Source organism: Saccoglossus kowalevskii, chromosome 16, assembly GCF_978046115.1.
Source record: "Saccoglossus kowalevskii chromosome 16, keSacKowa6.1, whole genome shotgun sequence".
NCBI classification, from domain to species: domain Eukaryota; kingdom Metazoa; phylum Hemichordata; class Enteropneusta; family Harrimaniidae; genus Saccoglossus; species Saccoglossus kowalevskii.
The window spans coordinates 11248063-11273265 of NC_140656.1; the positions used below are offsets into that span (position 1 = coordinate 11248063).

The following is a 25203-nucleotide window of genomic DNA, read 5'->3' on the forward strand; positions in this document are numbered from 1 at the left end:
CTCCCAGATAATGATACGGTCCAAATCGACCACACACACAAACCCAAGCGTACGTGCTAAATTTTTTGCGAATCAGTTATCTAGATTGCCAATTAGACAGCAAATTTGACAGCCATTTTGCAAAACTGTATTTTCACGTACACGTGCCCCACCAGAGAAAACATTCCCAACTCTTTTTTGCTATAGTCATTTAGTTATTTGAGGTCATTTTATGGTATCTTGAAATACCTGGAGATCTTGTATTTCGTTTTATACAGAAATTAATTTGTATTTGTGACAAATATCGTTTTGTTATTCACTCTGATATGTAAATTAATAAAGCGTAACACTTTAATCCATATTATATCAAGTATTTGAGCAGATGTGTAAATTTGTATAAGTTATACACAAACGAAGATTACAGGAAAATGGCAAAAACATTTTCCCTGTTCTGTATTTGATCACGAAAAATAATATCATTTTTTAGCCAGCTTTGCACACATAACTAAACAGTATTGACCTATATAGTGTATACAATAAGAGAAACACTATTATATGTGATTATGCAATCAAGTTCATTACGGGGACAACCCGCTAATAACCTAGCCACAAAAGAACCCGAATTGCTGAGGCAGGTACTCGGGTGCGATAAAATGTCGATGTCAAGTGGAGTTTTTTTTTTTTTTTTGGATATGGGTCGTAAACAAGTTAGATAAGCTAGATTAGAAGGCAATGCCTGAGACGAAGTACTCATACATACTTTCTTACGCGTGTAACTATTTTTGTTTTGTTTTTCACGATGTGTTCTTTATATACTCTATATTTATGACAATAAACATATACTATTGAAAATGTTATTTAGTTTAGAGCTCCGTGGAGTTGTCTTTATCGTCAAATTTTAACATGAGTATTCAATCTGGAACGGCCTCTTCACTTCGCTCTTACGCGTAGGGATATGAAAATGTGACCTTTATGCAGTCTTAGTCTTATAAAAACAACTGGTGTCCAGTTGAATTTTCAGTTACGGCATTTCGTCGAACTTTGTAGAAGCGTACATGATTTGCTAATTTTCCCGTAATTATATCAGTATGGCCACTTTCACATATGAACGGGGAGACATCATCGAGACAGTAGATGGAGCGAGTCGATGGGCAATCAGTCGCCAACGTACGACAAATCATCACAGACGGTAACACGGAAGTGACTTTTCCAGGGTGGTCGAAACGTTATAATGTGTCTCTCCCCCTGATATTGTGCGCCAGAAAACTCCTGTAACTGAGAGAAATTATAATACTTGTACTCTTTTTCGTTTATATGATCACGAAAAATGTGTATGATTACTGTACGATCGTGCTATAGTAACACAAACGCGCACTCCCCGTGATTTTCTCCCTGGGGCACTCAATATTAAAATCTTACACCATGTGCGTTCTTGCCAAAAAGAACAATAGGCCCCTCGGGCTGGCAGCACATTGGCAAACCATACCCCCTTTTGCGGACGCAAGGTAAATTCAGTACCCCCTAGAGAAGACATATTGATGAAAAAACACCCCCTATTTCAGGCATATATTGAGAACATCCTACCCCCCTATTGCGAGGATTCTCTGCCGTTTTTTGCACTCAAGTGGAGTGTGATAAACTCAAACAAGTTACTGTGTATTCAGCTCGTGTTGGTGTCATTTGTTGTTTGATGAAGAAAGATTAGAACTATTGACATGAATGTGAATTTATTTATTTATTTATTTATTTATTTATTTATTTATTTATTTATTTATTTTATTTATTTATTTATTTATTTATTTATTTATTTATTTATTTATTTATTTATTTATTTATTTATTTATTTATTCATTGTTGATATTTAAATTTGTACATGTGTTCATTTCATTTCATTTGTTACACATATAAATCTAAGAGCATTGTACAAAATATAATTTGAAATAGGTATTGGGGAATAGAAATAGCTGCAGCTAATCTAGTCTGTTCCCCAGTCAAAACAAATATTTGAATAAATAAATTACAGAGCGAAAAGTAACTGTACATCATTGTATTAATTTGTAATGAATAAACATATATATGATATATATATATGTATATATATGTATATATATATACATAATATACATATATAAATATAATAATAATAATAATAATAATAATAATAATAATAATAATAATAATAATAATAATAATAATAATAATAATAATACAAACTCTGATGTATAAACAGAACAAAATATATCAGGAGTAGTTAAAAACTGGAAGCAAATACTAAATATGTACACTCCACATATTAGCTGTCATTTATTTGAGAGTTTAATGCACAATGCACACAACTATGCCAGGATTATTATTCCATCATATACCATTACGCAATTTTATGTTCAGCTCCGAGTGACTTTGGCATGAATACAGGGCCGAAAACCCAGAAAAAAAAACAGGAGCTGAATGCGAATGAGGACGAGGCGCGAAAGAAGTTTCGGAAGTGTGGATGACTCCGGGGGATGACTTTCTGTATGCGGTTTATCGTAATCGACGAAACGAGACGAACCGGGATAACACACATAATGGAAATTAAACTGTAATCAGTGAAAATGGGTTTTATACGCACACTGTTTACAAAATATTTGCCGGAAATAATAATATTTAATACGCATATGGCTCGTTTCGCTAATTACAGATAATCGAAAATCTGTAATAAGCGAAACAAGGGTCTGACACGTACAATACTCACAACTGTATATTTACCTTTCAGTCGTGTATTTAAAACACCATGAAACATTTATCGAAAATAACGGGATTTTAATTAGTGACTAGTTCGTTTCGCTAATTATAGATAATTGTTTTATAAAGTTTTATACACGACTGAAAAGTAAAAATACTGCGCAAGCTTCGTCCGATAGTTGTGATTATTGTACCTGTTTCGCCATGTGATTGCAAATTTCCGATTATCTATAATTAGCGAAACGAACCGTTTACTAATTAAAATCCCATTGTTTTCGGTAAATGTTTTAGGGTGTTAAATACACGACTGAAAGGTAAATATACTGGTTGAATTGTGAGAGTTTCTTTTTTTATATTTTCTTTAAGTTTTAAAAAGTTTCATATTTCGTACTTCCTTTAAGTTTTAAATTCCCTTTTTGTTCATTTATATAGTATGTGCTTTTTCTAATAATTTTATTGCAGCTCCTAATTACTAGTTAGTGAGCCCCTGATGTAAAAGGGTAGCAACAAATAAATAAATAAAAATACTGGTCAAGTTTCGTCTCCGGCGATAGTTTATTGCTTATTATTTTCAGCAAATATTTTGTTAATATTGTGCGTATTAAACCCATTTTCACTGAATACAGTTTAATTTTTAATATGTGTGTTATCCCGTTTCGTTTCGTTCCGTTTTTTTTCTTTCTTCGATTAAAATAAGCCTCCATATGCTCGTGTTGGAAGTGGCGGGAAAGTCCCGGGGGGGGGGGAGTTCAGGCGGACGTTTGCGGCCTGGTCGGAGCTATGGGCCCGCCGTTTCGGGGCCTGGGCGGTGTATTGGAGTGGTTTTTGCCTACAGCCGGCGCAGCAACCCTGTGAGTTTATTTCTGGGGCCAGGGGCGGATCTAGGATTCTGGAATAGGGGGGGGGATAAATTGGCCGAAGACCAAGTTCGCGAGCGCCGATGGCGCGAAGTCCCCTCTAAATCCGCCAATAGGGGCCTATTGCAGACATTAACATTTTAAAGGGGGCCTATTTGCTTCCCGCGCGGGCCCGCTTTAGAAGGTGAAAAACACCCCGATTTCCCGCTAAATTTGGAACGCACATGGGGTAGTAACAGCATGTAAAGTGACCCCCGGGGTTTTTCTGAACTGGCAGGTCAATCAATGTCTAAAAGTAGTTCCAGTCAGTACACATTTGTTTACACATTGTTATGTGACATAAGATAACAATCTTTATAACTAATTAAATAAGACTAATGTTTTGACCATAAACTGATAACCAAGTGAGGAAGTGAAGTTACACTGTTTTAATGGGCTATTCACGTAATGTTGAGCTATAATATTATATGAATACGGATATTATATTATATTGAACTTTATTAATCTAAGCACATCTACCCAATTAATGAATTATTTCTAAACACTTAGAATTTTTATCCTACAGTTCGATGTGGACAACTTTTAAAAACATTGGAAAAAATCATCATGGCACGGAAACTACTGTTGTCTTTTGTTAAACTCTGTACAGTCGCAATTTTCCTTTCGTGGATTCAGGGTGAGTGTTCATAAACGCTGTTTGCACGTTGGTGATAACAAAGATAATATTCGAAACGCCATATACGTTATATAATTAATTTTCAGAAGTTATTTGATATAAAAAATATAATCTGTTGTATAATTTGCACTTTAAAGATGTTAGAGTAAGCTGCCAAGTGACTACAGAACCAACTGAAACTACAGAACCAAATGTACCTACGGAATCTATGGTAACTACAGAACCAAATGTAACTACAGAATCAATGGTTACTACAGGACCAAATGTGACTACAGAACACAGTGCAACTACTAAACCCAATACAACTACAGAACCAACTGTAACTACAGAACCCGGTGTAACTACACAGCCCAATGTAACTACACAACCCAAATGAAATCACAGAACATATTGCAACTACAAAACCCGATGTAACTACGGGGCCCATGGTAACTACAGAACCCATGGTAACTACAGAACCAAATGTAACTACAGAATCAATGGTTACTTCAGGACCAAATGTGACTACAGAACCCAGTGCAACTACTAAACCCAATGCAACTACAGAACCAACTGTAACTACAGAACCCGGTGTAACTACACAGCCCAATGTAACTACACAACCCAATGAAATTACAGAACCTACTGTAAATAAAAAAACCGATGTAACAACAAAACCCACGATAACCACAGAACCCAATGTAACTACAGAACTCAGTGTAACTACAGAACCAATGATAACGACAGAACCAAATGTAACTACAGAACCCAGTGTAACTCCAGAACCAATGATAACGACAGAACCAAATGTAACTACAGAACCCAGTGTAACTACAGGACCAAGTATAACTACAGAACGCAGTGTAACTAAAGAACCCAGTGTAACTACATAACCCAGTGTAACTACAGAACCCAGTGTAACTACAGAATCAATGGTAACGACAGAACCAAATGTAACTACAGAACCCAGTGCAACTACTAAACCCAATGCAACTACAGAACCAACTGTGACTACAGAACCCGGTGTAACTACACAGCCCAATGTAACTACACAACCCAATGAAATCACAGAACCCATGATTACTACAGAACCCAATGTAACTACAGAACCAATGGCAAATACAGAACCCATTATTACTACAGAATCAAGTATAACTACACAACCCAATGTAACTACACAACCCAATGAAATTACAGAACCTACTGTAACTACAAAACCCGATGTAACAACAAAACCCACGATAACCACAGAACCTAATGTAACTACAGAACTCAGTGTAACTACAGAACCAATGATAATGACAGAACCAAATGTAACTACAGAATCCAGTATAACTACAGAACCAATGATAACGACAGAACCAAATGTAACTACAGAACCCAGTGTAACTACAGAACCAATGATAACGACAGAACCAAATGTAACTACAGAACCCAGTGTAACTACAGAACCAATGATAACGACAGAACGCAGTGTAACTACATAACCCAGTGTAACTACAGAACACAGTGTAACTACAGAATCAATGGTAACTACAGAACCAAATGTAACTACAGAACCCAGTGCAACTACTAAACCCAATGCAACTACAGAACCAACTGTAACTACAGAACCCGGTGTAACTACACAGCCCAATGTGACTACACAACCCAATGAAATCACAGAACCTATTGTAAATACAAACCCGATGTAACTGCGGAACCCATGGTAACTACAGAACCCAATGTAACTACAGAACCAATGGCAAATACAGAACCCATTATTACTACAGAACCAAATATAACTACACAACCCAATGTAACTACACAACCCAATGAAATTACAGAACCTACTGTAACTACAAAACCCGATGTAACAACAAAACCCACGACAACCACAGAACCCAATGTAACTACAGAACTCAGTGTAACTACAGAACCAATGATAACGACAGAACCAAATGTAACTGCAGAACCCAGTGTAACTACAGAACCAATGATAACGACAGAACCAAATGTAACTACAGAACCCAGTGTAACTACAGAATCAATGATAACGACAGAACCAAATGTAACTACAGAACCCAGTGTAACTACAGAACCAATGATAACGACAGAACCAAATGTAACTACAGAACCCAGTGTAACTACAGGACCAAGTATAACTACAGAACGCAGTGTAACTACATAACCCAGTGTAACTACAGAACCCAGTGTAACTACAGAATCAATGGTAACTACAGAACCCAGTGTAACTACAGAACCCAAGCTAACTACAGAACTCAGTGTAACTACCGAACCAAGTACAAGTATAGAATCAATGGTAACTACAGAACGCAGTATATCTACAGAACCCAGTGTAACTACAGAATCCATTGAATAAACTGACTAGTAACTATCGCAATCTGTTATAGCGACTGTGATATATTTTCTATCTAGAACCAATAGAATTCTTGCGTGATCAGTGTTTATATCTGAACGTGATAGTGTGCATGATTGCATCTACTCATTCAAAAATGATATCGTCAATGAAATTGACATGTATGTGTAAGTGCTTACATAACATAGTAATTGAAAATCATTTGGGTATTTCAAAAGAACATAAGGCATATCTAAATCTAATGTTCATGTTTTTAATTATGTTACATTGATACTTGAGTGTTGGTTATGTGGCATCTTTATAAAACATTTCGTTTTTTCAACAGATGTCTCGTGCGCGACCAACGTTACTTGGTATGGGAGTAACTTTTATCAGTTCCAAGTAGAAGAACATTCTCCCCCACACACGTTTGTTGGTGACATATCGGTAGAAGCGTACGATTTAGATGATCCAGTTTACTCAATATTAGAAGACTATGCTGACAGTGTATTCGACGTGACTGATGATGGTTATATTGTCACGGATGGTGATATAGACAGAGAAGTGAATCAGACCATAACATTCACTGTTGTTATTCAGAATCAATATAACACTGTCACAGTTAAATACGTTCCTGTGCACGTAACTGTGTTAGACATCAATGACAACATCCCCATATTTTCACCCACAATATATATTACAGAGATATTGGAATACTCAGCAGCGGATACCTTCATTTCCCCTGTGTATGCAACTGATTTAGACACGGGAAAAAGAGGTGAGGTCAACTACGGAGTTTACCTTGAAAACTATTTTTGGATGGACGACAATAATGTACGAAGTGCTCAGAAACTTGTCATCAGTGAAATGCTTGATGCTGGGGTGACCGTAATTAACGAAGTTGTGGATATAGATATCTATGCATTCGACGGCGAAGGACATAGAGGTCGCAACAACGCGACGGTTAGAGTGAAACTAACAGGATATACTGAAAACCACAATCGAACATATCTTGACGAATGTGTCTTTGAGAACCAGCCAGATGGCACCTATGTAGCGAATGCTGCAACAGATGCCTACGAGTCTTACAATATTCAATATGCATTTGTAGAATCCAACGTTACCGACTTCACAATTGATTCAAATACGGTAAGTTGGATAGGTTGTAGTGGAAATTTACTCATCACAAGGCACCGTGATCCCACAAAATCCTGACCAATTTCGAACCCCGACACTTCAATCAACCTTTTGAACCCACTTTTAGTTTCCAAATTTATTTTATTATTACAATTCCATTCTGTATTTGTTTTCATTTCGCTGCAACGCTGTTATATAATTATTGTCATGAATGGCACAAATTTTAGGCATTTTTGGTATTACCAACTTTGTCATTAAACCCAATAAACATTAAATAATTCTTTTTGCATTCACGAGCGACTTCGTAAAAAACACTCCTGCATGCTGGTTGTTTCATTTATTTGTTTTCACACTTCAGCCGCAGTGAAATATAAACAAATATGTCTCGACAGATATATAACTCGAATACTGTTACCATTTCTTAAGTATTTACATCCAAACTTTGTACAATTCCACCCTGTGTTCAATAACGTTCATCCTAACTGCAAAAAACAAAAGTCCCTTAAACCTATAGAACCTATTCTAGCTGCCAATGTTTGACAGAAATGTTTTGCATGTCTGTTATTCTATGTCAAATTGTGCATACATCATGTATTAATAGCCACGCACATTCGTGGTTAAACCATCAATAATTAGTGATATATGTCTTGTAAATAATGAAACCTTGTATATTATTTCTCATTTAAACGCTGCTTTAAATACAATTGTTTTTCGTCAAGCGTCTCGATATATGAACTTAGCTCACTATGTGAGCGTTCTTTAATTTCGGTCGACAATTAAATTAATTTGTGCTTGTATTCTTTGGAAGTTTATCTCAGTATGCCTTTTTTCGAGTCTTCGTTATAAGAATACGTTCACAAGCACAAGTCGATGGAAGATCAACGCCCATAAATTCACCAACAATTAAACACAATCGACAAACAAAACAATGCAGCGTACTATTTTCCTGGTTGAATAACAATTTTACGTGATTTTTTGGTAAAATGTTCGTATTCTTTTGACAAACCAAGTTCCCATTGAGACATGCTTTTTGCCTTATCAAGTCAGAGTTTTTTTGGAACAAAGAAAATGGTTTGGTTTCTCTTTCACATTGAATGCACAAGAATGAAGTTAGATGTTGTTTCAAGTTTAATATTGTTGTATGTCCATTTCATCAGGGAATAGTTACAACAGCAAAACCGCTCGACAGAGAAGACAGATCTTCATATCGATACTCAATTATGGTCTATGTTGAAGATGGATCTATATGTCTCGTGGATCCGGTGAGTAATCGTTACGGTTGGGAATAATTTGATGATAACATCATCCTGCCCTTGTTGCGCCCTCTGCCGAGGAAGTGCTTTTTTCTGACGTAAATGGGTGTTATGAGGCCGTTATATGCGTCGATAAGAAAAATCGTTATTGCTATTACTATTTATATATATCTATGACTATCACTGACATTGGTCATGCCTTAAATACCTAACCTCTGTGGTGGAGATTTGTCTAATTGAAGATTTTCTCAGTGTTGATCTTATTTGAAGTTGTTAACGATTCCCTATACTTGTGTGAACACAACTAAGCACAGTCGTCGTTTTAAACTAAATAAATTTCACCTTTTTACGTTTATTTGACGTCACATACACGTTTTGGCGTTTTGTGGTACTTGATTCATTGTAGTGGGCGCATGAAGTTCATTATTCAGAGAGTTCCATGTATATGAAATAATATTTGCTTTTGTCTAATTAGATTGTAGCGGAGCTTAAGGTCACGATCCTCGACGAGAATGACAACTCTCCATATTTTTTAAGTGATTATTATGAAGGTCTAGTGCATGAAATCAACCAGTTTGATGAGACTCCTCAGGGAAATGAAGAAGTCGAACTGGTATGTGATAATGTTCAAACACTTGAGCGCCATATTTTTCATATCAAAATATTGGTGAATATTTTGCTTGTGTTGTTTGCTTTAAGTCCAAATAGGAGGTAAAGTCCTTATTTTTGTCTGTCCTTTCCTCTCTCTGTCTGGGTCAAATCGTGTTTGAACAAGCTAAAGTGTTGTTGACCTTTGACTTCGAGCGAACTTTGACCTCTTCGGCTAAAAATAACAATTAGACACCAGATTTAACATGAACTGTACATAATAATTGTCTAATTGGCATACTAATTAACTACTCTTAGTGTGTTTTGCTTAACCTTGAAACATGCATACAGCTTGTGTATGACCGACATTGTTTGCAATCAAGCTGTAAGCAATTTTCTCAAATATATAGTGAAAATTTGTAGCTTGAATAGATAAAAACAATAGTTTCTAACAATACAATTTGCATAAGAAACTGATTATCAATGTCTTCACAGACTCCTCCAATAATGTCAACAGACTGGGACTATGGATTCAATGCTTCAACAATATATACACTCGCTGGTGATGGTCATGAACAGTTTAAAATAGATGAAAAAACAGGTGTCATCACAACGACAGATGATGAATCGATTTTAGACTTGGATCGTGAAGAACGAGATCGTTATGATTTGGAAGTGATAGTGTTTGATCGAGATGGTGTAGATGATCTGAGTCTTAACACTAGTGTCCCATTAACTATTGTATTACGTGACGTGAATGACAACTATCCACAGTTTACAAAGGATGAGTATAATTACACAATCTGGGAAAACTCGCCCACTGGATACGAGATTGACGTTATTAATGCCACGGATGAAGATATTGGAAACAATGCCACGATTAGTTTTGTGATTCATACGGGCGCTGATGGTCATTTTGAAATCAACAGAAACACTGGCGTTTTGAGCGTAGCAAACACTCTTGACCGTGAAACCAAAGCAAGATATACATTTAACATTTCGGCTAGTGACCATGGCGTACCTATTCTAACTAACTACACTGAAGTCATTATTGACTTACTCGATATCAATGACAACCAACCAACATTTACGCAAAGTGCGTATAGATCCCAGCAAGAAGAAAGTGTCCCTATTGGAACAAGCGTGTTACAAGTAACAGCTGTGGATTCAGATGCAGGTTTGAATGGCCAAGTGATATATTCGTCAAACACAACCGATTTTACAGTTGATAATATTACAGGTAATGGATAATATTTTAACTGAAACGCACTGTTCAGTCAGATAAATTGAAAAATATATAAAATAGTTGTTTCTTTTACATTTCAGATTTCTTTTAGCGCATATTTTACTCACTTACACATGTTCATTTAGTCGCTCTGAGGCGCATTCATTAAGAGGTCATTTGGAGCCGACATTTACGGATCGGTGACTGAGTATACTGAGTTACGCGCTTACTTGCAGGGGAAAGGCGTTTTGCCGTGGTCGTGAGTTCGAATTTCGTGTATACGTGGTTAAATGTTTTTAATATGCATGAACAATGATGATACGGAAGAGTTTCGTTGACAGAGGGCGCAACTTCTAAAAATGGCTCATTGACAGCACTATCAAAATACAAAAGTAATGTGTACTTATCTCAGTTATAACAACAATAACAACACTAACGTATAATCCATGACATCTCCCTGATCATTTTAGGTGAAGTAATGACACTTGTGGCGCTTGATTACGAAGATACAGATGGCAGAGAATACATATTTGACGGTAAGAATGTTAATGTTATAATTGAGCTTGTATATTCCTCCCCCACTAGTTTATACTGCAGTGTTTATTAAATTTTATCTTTCAGTGTTTGCGGAAGATTGCGGCGAACCGTCCCATACAGGTTCCAGTCAGGTTACAATCACCGTCACTGACATCAATGACAATGCACCACAGTTTGCAAGCACGTATGAATGCACTATTGACGAAACCATGATTGTAGGTGACACAGTTGTGATAGTAGAGGCTACCGATGCTGACAGTGATACCAATGGAGAAGTGACATATTTTATTGACAACAATGATTTCTCTATTGATGACAGCGGTGTGATTACTCTTGCTAAAGACGCCAGGTTTATCATCTGCGAAAATGAAGACTACTGTGCTGAGATCAACGTTACTGCATGGGATGGCGGTGAACCTCCTCTCTACTCAAGTACTGACGTGTTTGTGTCAATGACTGAGGGAAGTAGTGGATTGGAATTCAATCAAAAAGAATATCGTGGTAATGTTTCCGAAGAACAAGAACCACCCATATATGTGCTAACAGTATCAGTTAGTAACGACGATACCGTGGATTACCGCATTACTAGTCATGTGAACGAGTTTGTGATCAACCCAACAACGGTATGTAAACATGTTATACACGTGTTATACTCCCATTAAGGCGGCGTGGTACAGTGCATTGCGTTCCTGCTTGCATTATGCACGTTGTATATTGAAAATGAATGCAAACTTACTATACGTCTCATAATTTTATCAAAAGGGCGAGATATTCACTGCTATGAAGTTGGACAGGGAGCAAGAAGCAAGATATTCATTCTCTGTTGCAGCTACTGATCCTGATGGAGATTATTATGAAGGCTATACGTTGGTAATGTATTTTTGTTTCTATAATTCCTTTTCAAATACCGTGACTAATATTTTAGTAGGACAGTTTAGCTATCTCAAAGTGTTTAAATGACTTTGGATTTCATTTGAATCTAATTTTAACAGGTAAACATTTTGGTTAATAATATCAACGACAACAGTCCAATATTTGACAGACCGTATTACAGCGGTGAAGTGGATGAAGGAAATTATACTACATGGCATGTTGCAATAGTGACTGTGATAGCATTTGATGCAGATACGGGTCACAATACTGAAATAACGTACAGCATAACAGATGGACATAATGGTATGTTGTATTTTGGTGGTAGCTAATTTTTAATTATCACTTATTAAATTATCTTTCGTTGAGTTCATGCATTGCTTGAATTGCTGTGCTCATATTTTAGTACGCATTTGTATTAGATGAGTTCTTCATCGATTGGAATGGAACCATATATGCTGCTGGTAATATTGACAGAGAAGAAATTGCTTTGTATACGTTAACAGTTATGGTATGTCTTGTTTAAACTGTGGCATTTGTTTCGAATTAGCATTTATTCCTGTCTTACCTCGAATTGTTCGTGTCTACGTTATCGACAACTACACGGGCTTATTGTAATCGCAGAAACGAAACGAAACGAAACGGAACGAAACGAAACGGGACGACATACATAATAAAAAATTACCTGTAATCAGAGAAAATGGGTTTTATACGCACAATATTTACAAAATATTTGCCGAAAATAACAATATTTTAATTAATAAATGGCTCGTTTTGCTAATTAGAGAAAACTATATAAAACATTTGCCGAAAATAGCGGGATTTTAATTAGTAAATGGCTCGTTTCGCTAATTACAGATAATCGGAAATCTGTAATAAGCGAAACAAAGGTCTTACACGTACAATATTCACAACTTTCGGACGAAACTTGGCCAGTGTATTCACCTTTCAGTCGTGTATATAACTACATAAAACGTTTGCCGAAAATATCGGGATTTTAATTAGTAAATGGCTCATTTCGCTAATTACAGATAATCGGAAATCTGTAAACAGCGAAACAAGGGTCTTACACGTACAATATTCATAACTGTCGAACGAAACTTAGCCAGTATATTCACCTTTCAATCGTGTATATAACTACATAAAACATTTGGCGAAAATATCGGGATTTTAATTAGTAAATGGCTCGTTTCGCTAATTACAGATAATCGGAAATCTGTAATCAACAAACAATGGTCCTACACGTATATTACAAACAAAACAAAGTCAACTGGGACTTTCAGTCGTGAGACATGACAAAACAAAGCGGCCATTGATCGATTTCGACTCGGAGAATAAAACAACAAAATAAACTTGGTTCAATAATTTGGTTCAATTTTGGTGTGCAAATTAAACACTGCAATGTCAGATTATTTTAAATATATTGTTCACAGGCCACAGACAATGGGGAAGAACCACAGAATAGTACTGTTCCTGTAGACATCATAGTTATTGATCTCAATGACAACACGCCTACATTCACGGAAAGTCACTACAAAGGTTATGTTGAGGAAAATGTGCAGTATTACATCAAAATCGTCGAAGTGAGTGCAACTGATGCAGATGAAGGTTCCAATGCTGATGTGTACTACACAATTTTGTGTGGGGACGGCGGCGACTTTGTAATTGACAGTGAGTAACCATACTTTTATGAAATGAAATATAACAAACAAATCTTAGATTGACATATTATATACGAATGGACGTATTTTCTGTGCTTGAAACTCCTCGGATGTTATTGTTCTATCATGAGGACAACGTACTTTAGTGGTAACATCTGAGCGAAGCGGGACGACGGCAACGCTGTTTATGTTTATATGACAAACGAGTCAATGGCGCCCACATTAATTTCAGCTAACATAGTAATTTCATTCAGAACTTGATTGGGAATATAAATCCGATCTTGGGAGAGAATATCGTTCTGGAAGCATTGTTAGTGCATACATTGATTGGCTCCCAGTGAGCGACATTAATTATTATTTTATAAATTATATACGGGTATTCAAGGCAAAAAAGTTTGATGAAATGGCTTAATGCACCCCCTAAAAAGCTTTATGAAAAATCAACCCTCGAAGCAAGTTTACAAAACTTTACATAAATAAATATAGCTGCGTTGCAGCAATTTTGGGTTTCGATCCCGCTTTATTAGTATCATTGACATGAACATATTTATTGAATTGCACAGCTTACGAAACGTGTTACATGCATCTGTAAGAGTGTGCAAGATAATAAAGAGATGCATATTAATGGCGTTATATTATATGGCAAAAAGGAATGTGAGGTAATTTCTCTGGCCAGACACAATCATAAGTGCATTAGCTGCATGTCCGTATCTGTAGCAGCAATGAAGATATTAACGTCATGCATATTAATGAGGTTGTATGACTATATATGGTGATTTTATATGGTAGTCATCTCTCTTGTGCAATAGCTTCAATATTGCACTGAAGAAGATATTGTTTTAGAGCAACAATTTGTGTGGCGAGTAAAATACTTCATGTTGCCATGCATTCCATTGTTTTTTTTGGAAAATACATGATTCACTATTATATAATTATAATTGCTTGTCATTCTATCTCGCTGTTATTAATGTAACTAGTATTCACAACATTACAATAATTAACAAAAGCATAGCGTCGGGTGGTGAAGAGTAGGTAGTAAGCTAACTATCACCTATTAACACAATTATTCATCAATCTGAAAATTTTTGCAATCTATGACCATTCTTTTGCAATTCAACTCTTCCTCTATTATCATACATACATACATACTTGCATGAATTGCATATGCCGGTATTACGTTGTAACACGTTATGTAATTTACAGTGCATTCTGGAATCATCGCTCCTGCTGCAAATGCTGAAATTGATTATGAGATTAAATCGAACTACACATTGAGGGTTTCAGCGCAAGATGGTGGAACTCCTTCTTTAAGGAATGATACTAGAGTTTACATACAGGTGATCGATGTCAATGATAATGAACCTACTTTCATTGGTGAACCATACGATGCCGAGATACCTGGTGATGAAGATGTTAATACCACAGTGATTACTGTTGTTGCCACGGATGATGATTCCGGAGAGAATGGCAGAATCACATATACTATGAAAGGTGAGCTGCAGTATGAATTCCAACATGTCAGATTGACATGTGTATTCTGTTATTATACCTATAGTTTCTACCCCCTCACTCTACATGGTGCATTTTAGCATTACATATATCATACCTTCACAATTTCTACTTTTACTAAATGTAGGTTGTCATATCACACTTTCACCATTCATCATGTTTTTACATTAAATATGTATTACTGTTGTCATTGATATGTCGGGGTTTTAGTAAAGTAAAAAATATACTTACTACCAATCCTATATTCAAATGACATAACTTATTCATCTAAAAATAACGTAACCACTGAGGCAACATATTTTACCATCATTCAATTTCCATATAACACAAGTATCTTTTTCGGTGAAACATTGTTGCGTCTCTTTAGATCATGGTTCAGAGATCACTGAAATGAATCCATGTACTTAGGACAATTCAAACAAGTGTTGGTGAAAGTTCATGCCTTTACATAGTTATGTTCTGAAACGCAAAAGACTATTTGGGTTTCAAAGACGCGGGTTTGTTGGATCAGATGGTAGTTGGTGTAACATCATTGATGGATTTAGTATAACAACGAAGTGCTAAATTGTTCACTTTCTTTTGGTCTAAAATATCCACATTTTTAGGGATTCACAAGACTACACCTATTATTGTCCTGTTTTCAATTCTTCTCTTTCTCATTCATAACATTCATGTTTAATCTTCATAAAGTTGTTAGAGAAAGTGGCTGTAGCTAGAAGTCTCAAAATTTGTGTTCTATTACTGACTAATGAGGACTTGTAGAAATAATTTTCAAAATGGCGATCAGCCTCCTGGTTTGGCAGATAACTTGTTTTTATATTTTGTATTATGTCTCACTCAGCAAGTTCAAATATTCAGCTCAGTAGTCGATTAAAGAATTCAATCTGGGTTTGTTATACCCATTCTGAGGGTTTAGAGGCACTGATTTTATTTTGACATAAAATAATTTGGATTGTCACGTGGTTTGGCTGCCATAATTGATTTGTTTCAACCAGTCCCCTCAATATTGTTTGTATAGTATGTAGAGCCAATAGTTTGTATATCAAATAGTTTGTCCGCCGTCTTTGATTTTGGGAAAATCGAAAATTGTGCAATTATCTGTGGTTTATTGATGTGATTGATCTGAACTTTTTTAATTCGCTCTGGAGATGCACTCTTGCCTTGAAATGTCGCATGGGTAAGTCATGTGGCTTGGTGATCATTGGGTGAGGTCATCAGACATACAAGTACACACTAGCAGATCATTGCTGCTTGCAGCTATATATTTTATATTTAAGGCTGTGTTAAGTATTATTCATAAATTAGGTCAATTTAGAAAACAATGCATCATCAAATTGGTCCGACAGAAAGGATACTAATTGAGATTTCCTTGATTTGTTATTTACAGAAAGTGACTACTTTGATATTGGGAGTAACACTGGGGAAATACGGGTCGCGCAAAGTCTGGCTGGTGCTCTTGGTACACATGAGCTGCCAGTAAAGGCTACTGATCACGGAGAGCCGTCACGTGCAGCAACAACTCTGGTATGTTGGGATAATTTTGAGATAATACATGTAGCAATGCACCAACCATTCACACTATTTTGTTACAAACAATGTAATAATTCTGTTCCCAGGTTAGAATTACAGTACGTGAAATCAATATCTACGCACCTGTATTTGATCCATCCAATTACACTGCCGAAGTAAGCGAAGATGCACCCGATGGTACATCCGTTGTCACGGTTATTGCTACGGACAAAGATGCAGAAAATAAATCTGCATCTGAAATTGATGGGGCTGGAATTGTCTTCTATGAAATTGTTCAAGGCAACGATAATGGTATGTAGGGGTAAAATTCGTAACCGTTGCTAGTCGGAAATGAAAGCGTGCTATACCTTACTTATATTGTATGTCTACAGTTACAATAATTAAAGCTTATCTACTTTCTATTGCAGGCTTCTTTGAAATAAATAACATCACTGGAGTAATACAAACTAATGGTACGATTGACAGGGAAGTGGAAGCGATTGTGCATCTGGTAGTCTCGGCAAATGACTGTGGAGCGCCGTCAAAACAAGACAATACTACAGTTGATATCACTTTATTAGATGTCAACGATAACCCACCTACTATTGATCCAGACGAAATGTTTTCGTTTGTTTACCATGTACGTATCTGCAGTTTTGTTATCAGTGCATATATGTATTGTACCTGTTCATATAAGAAGTAGATCCTGATAAAAGCGTGTACCTAAAGTATCGTTAGTATCGCAAATGTACAAACTGAAATGTGCAAAATATTATATTGTCAACCAACTGTGCTCACAGATAATTCCTACATTTTATTGTAAACCAATATAGGAGTTATAAAAGTATATTCTCAGTAGTTATAGCGCCATCAGTCGATTGCATTGCGAAAATGGAAGATTGATTTCTAGCTCGCGCCATTTGTTTATTGGATTTTCTGGTTCCCTTCATTATGTTGATCTAGGGTATGTGTGCGCCCCTCCTACAAAAAAAAGTGGAACATTTTTGTTTCAACAAAGCGCAAAGTTTTTAAGGTAACGATGGAACTAGAAAATTGTCTATTGAATGCAAGGGACGCAAAGCGAGTGAAATACACGCTATTCGAACGAGGTGAATGATAGTGAATGCTACCCGATGCATTAGCATTAACACATGTCACTAAGTTTTCAGCTGTTAATTTATTCCATAATTTGTCAAATCTGTGTTATGCTAAATCACTATTATGTTATAATATTTTTTGCGTGTAGGATTCTCCGATAGGAACATTTGTTGTGGATGTCAATGCCACAGATCCAGACGTGATTGGAAACATCACATATTCGCTGTCACTTACAAAAGATTCTGTCCGAGTCCTGTTCGAAATCGATGAACAGTCTGGTGTTATTACAACGAACGCAATATTTACTATTGATGTAGCAGACACGGAGTATGCGGTGAGACTTACTATGCACAATATTTGTGATAATTATGTGACGTATTTGATAATCTGAATGTGTGGGTGTTGCGTGAGATGTAGAATTGCTCATGTTACAAATGTCGTACTACATCATCGAGTTACAAAAAGATCGTGTTACGTAAATATCCACGCCCGAATTGTAACTCGATGTTCAATTAACAGTTAACCGAATTTCACGTTTTGAACAACATAGTTTATTTTGATTTTTTGAATGTTGCACGTAATTTGAACAGCGATGTACAATTTAAACAATTGAGACGTTGCTGACAGTTCCATATAATTTTCTAACATGCTTAGATTCACATAGATTCACTCAGTTTTGAATTAATTTGTGCTGCAGTATTTCGGAATTCGTTTTTGTTCACTGAAAGCATACTAATTTAGAATATCAAATAAAACATTGTGAATGCTCTCAGAAAGCAACTTTGAGCTTTGCGTCGAGGGCGTAACAAAAGTTACTCGTTGATTTTTAGACTTTTCGACATGAGTACTATTGTGAAACATTCCTGCTGTTCAAGTTGGTGTCTGTACAAATAGGTTGGCAGAGAAAAGATGTGTGCTTATCCACATGTGTCGATTGCCTAAATTCATATATGCCGATTGCCGATCGTCAAAACGGGTAATAGTTTACGGAAACGTTGCAAGTAGATGTTGGCACGTGTATTATCATGTTGTATTGTTTTGAAATTCAAACTCATAAACATTAGCATTAATGTCGTCTTGTAGTAATAATCATAAATACATTTCATAAAACGAACAAATTTATATATTATAACCTTGAACTTTCAGTTGTCTGTTATAGCATTAGACGGAAACTCCGACCTTGAACACATCGACACTGGGTATGTCACGGTTAAATTACGTTATAACGATCCAAACACAAACAGTCCGGTATTTTCAGAAGGTGAGCAATTCAACATATCAATACGTGGCATTGTACTGAACAAAAACTAAAGTCTGTCGAACTATTTAGGTAGACTATTACTCGATCCGGTTACAACGCGTATTTGACACTGGAACCGCAGTCGACTTCATGCGTCCGTTTCTTCCTTACAGCACGAGGCGCTACTGAAACTATTGAAATAATTGGTTTAACCCCTATATTCCTGTCACTTCACAGTTTTAACCCCAGAGACATGCTGTAAATGCAGCTACTGTGTGTTCAAACATGTGACGGTTGAAAATATATACGAAAATCATATTATACTGACAGCATATAGTTTGTATAATGCACACGAATATTACCGCGCATTTCACTGTGACCGTATTTCATAATTTTGTCACTGTAGTGTAGTATCTGGGAAGAAAATCGTCCACTGTACAACTATAACGAGCAATTTTGCTGGGCAATGTCTAGTATCGCCAGAGAGGGCGTACTTAAATAAACGTGAGCTATATAGTATAGTACCAAGGTGTAGTGTAGTGATGAAGCGAATTACCGAATAATCGAATCTTGGCTGACGAAAATGCCATATTGATTGCTCCAATAAATTGTGGTTACTAACGCTCAAAACTGTGTTTGAAATTACGTAATTCCATGGTCGAGACAATGTTTGCCATATGGTACAGATTATTGTAGAGATTTGTTATTGAAAATATACATTACGTAATAACATTATATATCCCACAGATGAATACTCCACAGTGGTACCCGAAGATCTACCACCTGGTTCAATTCTTGACCTAGACATCATAGCTATTGACATCGATGATGGTGACGATGGAAATGTGATGTATTCACTTGCCGATGAAGGGAATGAGAAAGTAAATTTATCCCTGTAATTAGTGTGTGTCACCTAAGAGGCGATTGATTTTGTGAAAACACGTGGTTTACTATAGTTCATATCCCCCCATAAGCACACTTGATCATTGCACATTCATATAATCGTTCGCTGTTTTGATACGCAGGGAATATTTGAGATCGATCCAGTTACTGCTAATATATCCACTCTTTATTTGCTTGACCCATTCGAGGTAACAATTTGACTGTTATCGCTACTGATGGAGGTGAACGACCTAAGTCAAGGTGGGTGGTGATCCCAGTTTCTTACGGTACACGTGTCAGATTTACAATCAAATTCACTGTAATGCATGCATATTTACAACTTTGGAGGCATGCCATTTAGAATGAATAGATTACATCATAAACAATTTGGAAATCAGACATGTTGAAGTCATATTTTTGACATGCACTGGCAAGATTTCTGAGTGCTGAACGTTCTAGTTTTTTTCAAAATGAGTAAAAACTTTTCTAAAATTTCCCTATCGCATCCCAAGTTTATAAAAACGTAGAATTTTAATGGCTGACGAGAGACCATTTTGTTTTCAAAATATCCGTTTAGAGCAGACATGTCATGACCGATTGTGAGGCACACACATAGTATAAATTTATGACTATAATTATGAATTTGTATTTGCAGTACTGTTCCTGTATATGTTATAGTCACGGACGTAGTAAACCCAACAACACCAAATTATTCTGAATGCCTGTCCGAAGATAAGAAAAGTAATACGACCTATTATTATTACAATAATGATCTCATATTACAGAATTAAACCAGTTTGTCTTTCTTCTTATGTACATTTCGATAAAATATATTTTATTAATTCACTCTTGAAAATAAATAATAACCAGTTTTAAAATATAGGAGAATTATGGTTGTCAGATTATTTTTGTCTTTTACATTTTATTTGTGTCTTCATAATTCAGAGAATGACAACACAAAACTGTCAGCTAAAGAATATAAACCCACGTGGTTCGTCTCAAGTATGACAACGTAGAATAATTACACATTTTCGTTACGATACAACCCTCGCTGTAAATGCATAACATTAAATCACTTTAGTTGAAAAAAAAAACACATTAGACCTGAGAGATAGTCGACAGTCTATTGCTAATGTAATTTCTTGAATATACAAGAACTAGCAACTAAAAACTAGTTGAGAGTGGTTTAAAATTTTTTTTATAAATAATTATGTTTTTCCTGATCAGTTTTATAATTCTTCTCGAATAATGAAAACACATGAGTGCTCTTACCTTTACTAACAAATATTTGATAAGAATTTATTCTGCATGCAATATAAAGTACGAAATGATTGTTATTTTTCAGGTGGTTGTGAAAAATTAGCTATGGCTCTAATGTTGTTATCAGTTGTAGGTGTTGTTAATGCTGTGGCCATCTCGTGTTGCTGCGGGTACGTAACATCTTAACACCAAATTATCGATGAAACAACGTTGTTAATTGGAAAGAAAGAGAGATTTTTATTTCAAAAGTTGGAAAGATGCTTTATTTGACGATGTTCGTAGATCCCCAAACAGTAGAAATAAGTTACGAACGTTTCGTCAATTTAAAACAAATATTTTTTATGAGAATTATTGGATATCGTTCGTGTTCCCCGGTACAGACAAGCTTTAACTAAACTCCGGTGCTCTAATCATAAGTTACACATTGAGACCGGTAGATATTATGGAACTCCAGTGGAAAATAGAACCTGCCAAATATGTATAGATGCTGTTGAAGATGAAACTCATTTTCTGGTAGTATGTCCAGCATATAACCATATTCGAAAACCGCTTTTTGATCAAATTAACCGCATTGAACCACAATTCGAGTTCCTTTCGCCTATCCGTAAACTTACATATATTTTTTCTCAGGATAACCATGAAATCATCCAAAGTATTGCAAGATTTGTATACACAGCTTTTCAGATTAGATATAATTTGTTAGTGTGAGTTCTCCAAATAGATGAGTTGTATATGTGTGTATGTGTATATATATAATACTTTATTTTATTGAGGCGATTAAAGTCACGCCTGTAACTTTCGCATTGTAACCTGTTCCCCCAGGTTAGTGGGGTATATTTCTTTAGAGAAATGGAAATAAAATAATAATAATAATATATAAATCATTTGATACTCAAAAGATCATGTGACCACGTTATGGAATTGGTTGCAAACAAATGTATGCGAAGTATGTATTCGACAATATTATTAAAATATATTTTACATATTGTTTACATTACAGATCAAGATTTAAAGGAAAGACATTCCTATCTGATGTAAATACTCTTCTATTTCGCAAACATTACACACATAATCATTTGGTTATAATCAGGTTTTCATTGTAACTTCGATAAACATTGTAGTATTCATTTTTGGAAGAGAGATAGTCACTGATAACGTTGGAATAACACCATATCAAAGCCAAACAATTTCTACACTATTCAATACATTTGAGATGCACATGATGAAACCACTGTAAGGAATAATGTATGGTCTGTTTTATTGGCAGTTTCCACACGAACACAGAAATGTAGCTTTGAAAATGGACTGGGCAAATACACATGAATACCAAAGAATAATAGATGAGAAAGGCAAGCTGATCTGTTTTATTTCCTGATATTGTATGTAATTCAAAGTTTACGAATTGCTGGATATATTTACTTCAAATACAAATTGAACAAAATTATCTCGAGTGATGTTTGACTTGTTTGAAATCACGGAACGTATGGACATATATAAAGCGTCCATTACTGTGATTACTGCATTTTTAGTAGCTTAATGTGAAAAGAATATTTTTATTTTTTCACACTCAAATTTTGTTTACAAAATTCTTTAGCCCAACCCAGTTTTTAAAATGGAGTACACTGTCTGGGAAACCATCTGAATCGACCTGTGACCTTGATGGTCAGATAACATCGAGGCAAAAACCCCAAAATACCCCAAAGTAATTAAAATTCCTGATGTAAGTTTCCCCGTTGACGGAAAATCGGCCATAATTATAGTCAAGTGGTAATGGACATATTTTATATATAGCTAAATTGCACAGCAGAAAAAAGCGTTTGTAGTTTACACACTAAGCTATTTTTCAATAGTAAAATTCTTTATATAACTAGAGTAGACTATTTCCCTTCAGCCTAATGAGACAACAGGTCAGTGTATATTCTCTGTATTATATTATTACAGGCAAAGCACCGCCATTCATCACTCCAAACCCCTCACCTCAGCAACCTTTCAAAGTACACTTTATTTCTCATTAGGTATTTTCATAAATAAATGAAACAAGATATGTTTTAATTTATTCTCTACACATTTTACACGAATTTTGCTCGTGTACTAACGAATAAAATCACGTGACATTACTTTCCCTGATTACATTTGCGATTCTTCAGCCATCCCGTTGCCACATGTCACTACACAGCAATTTTCACAGCCTTTAAATGTTATTGCATATATTATTAACCCCCGCAACAGGATATAATAATAATAATAATAATAATTAATAATAATAATAATTTTTCAGGCGACCCCTTTTATGATTTTGCAGTGCAAGTAGGTACAGCCATCGGGAAAAGTAAGTATCCATAATATTGGTTTATTGATATTGTTTGTAGACAAATGTATTAAGTACATATTCGAAAACATGTTTATTAACTGATAACATATTTTGAATACTATTTTACAAATGCTTTATCAGTTCATGAATTGAACTTTTTTGAGTGCATCTTAAAATGAGTACGATATAATTTTAATAAAGAAAAAAAAAATAATATGGTTATCAAACTACTTGCTGCATGCAAATTAATAGAGAACCCGGTACAGATAGGGTGTGGTCAATTTGTCATGTAGCATTACGTCTTCTTGAAATTAGCATTAACGTTTTATAAGCATATTCTTCTTAACATAATTTGATAAAACAGCAAATACTTCAATTCAAATTTTGAAAAATGTAATCATTTTAATATTGCCAATGACAGTAAATTTGCAATAATATGTCTTGATACTAATATGCAATCTGTTATAGCTGAATTGGAAAATATGAAGGTTTTAAGTCAAGCACATGGGAAGAAAGGGATTATCGAAGGAATGTCTGCAGCACAATTAATAGTACACTTGATGGAAGATGGTTTAATTAAACCAAAATCGGATGATTTTCATATATTACAACACATCTTATGTGAAGCAGCTAGAACTGATCTTGCAGATAAGTTGCCATCTATTTGGAATGAATTAATGAAGGTGAGTATATTTGCTTCAAATTAATTGTTCAGAGAAGCATAAATACTATGTTAGTTGAGATAACAATTTTCACTTACATTCTAGCGTATTCCCACTGTCCCTGCGGATACAAATGTCATTCAATCATTGGAGGTGCACGGGTGTGACACAGTATCAGAAGTCACATGCAAAATAACTGGTAACAAGGAAAACGACACGAACACAGGTCAAGACGAAGATACTAGAGTGTGAATGCTATTAGGATTCCAAATTATGATTATATTGTTTTTATTCTTCTAATATGTTTCTTTATTGTCATTTCAATTATTATTGCAAGTGTAGGGGTTACTGATTTATCAATAATAATGTGCTTGTGTCACTCACTTCGTACAGTTTTCATTATGTATATGATTTTATCAACAGTTGCAATTCATAAAGATATCATGTGATGAAGTGATTACTATAATACGGTCATTAATTTTATTTTTATTTTGTTATAAAACATAGTTTTTGAAGACACTGAACAATTCAAATGAACTTGAAAATGTACAATTCTTACTTTTCACGGTTGGGTTTTGAAAGGATATAGATAGCGTTATCGACGTTTTTTAAAACTTCATAGAGTAAAATGTTGCGTTCAATATATTATGAGACAGATGCAGAATTTGTTAACAATTGTTATGATGTTGAGCATGAGAAATAATTCTTCAATGTATAATAAATATGTACTAAATTCTATTTCAATTTTAAGAAATCGGGATAAATTTGCGTTTGATTAAATCCACTGGTGACGGCACAATCACTATTGACAACCAATTCCAAACTCGTAGGAAGAACAGTTTTCTGAAAAAACAAATCGTGAAATATTTAGTTTAAGACTATTAGAATTTAGAAAAGTTGCAAAAATA

At 35.3% G+C, this 25203-nt stretch overlaps 1 protein-coding gene across 1 annotated transcript; it reads left to right on the forward strand.

Moving 5' to 3' along the window:
* The first annotated feature begins 5920 nt into the window (after positions 1-5920).
* Positions 5921-24547, forward strand: LOC144348756 (protocadherin Fat 4-like). Its single transcript, XM_085490863.1, has 26 exons — positions 5921-6353; positions 6900-7702; positions 8848-8952; positions 9419-9556; positions 10027-10771; positions 11227-11292; positions 11378-11916; positions 12056-12163; positions 12286-12469; positions 12586-12674; positions 13597-13834; positions 15028-15315; positions 16721-16857; positions 16950-17154; positions 17271-17482; positions 18089-18274; positions 19087-19201; positions 19928-20075; positions 20718-20803; positions 21008-21064; positions 21408-21492; positions 22323-22356; positions 22590-22671; positions 23601-23651; positions 24102-24316; positions 24401-24547. The coding sequence occupies exons 1-26, from the start codon at positions 5921-5923 to the stop codon at positions 24545-24547; spliced, it is 5496 nt and encodes a 1831-aa protein (XP_085346989.1).
* The last annotated feature ends 656 nt before the right edge of the window (positions 24548-25203 follow it).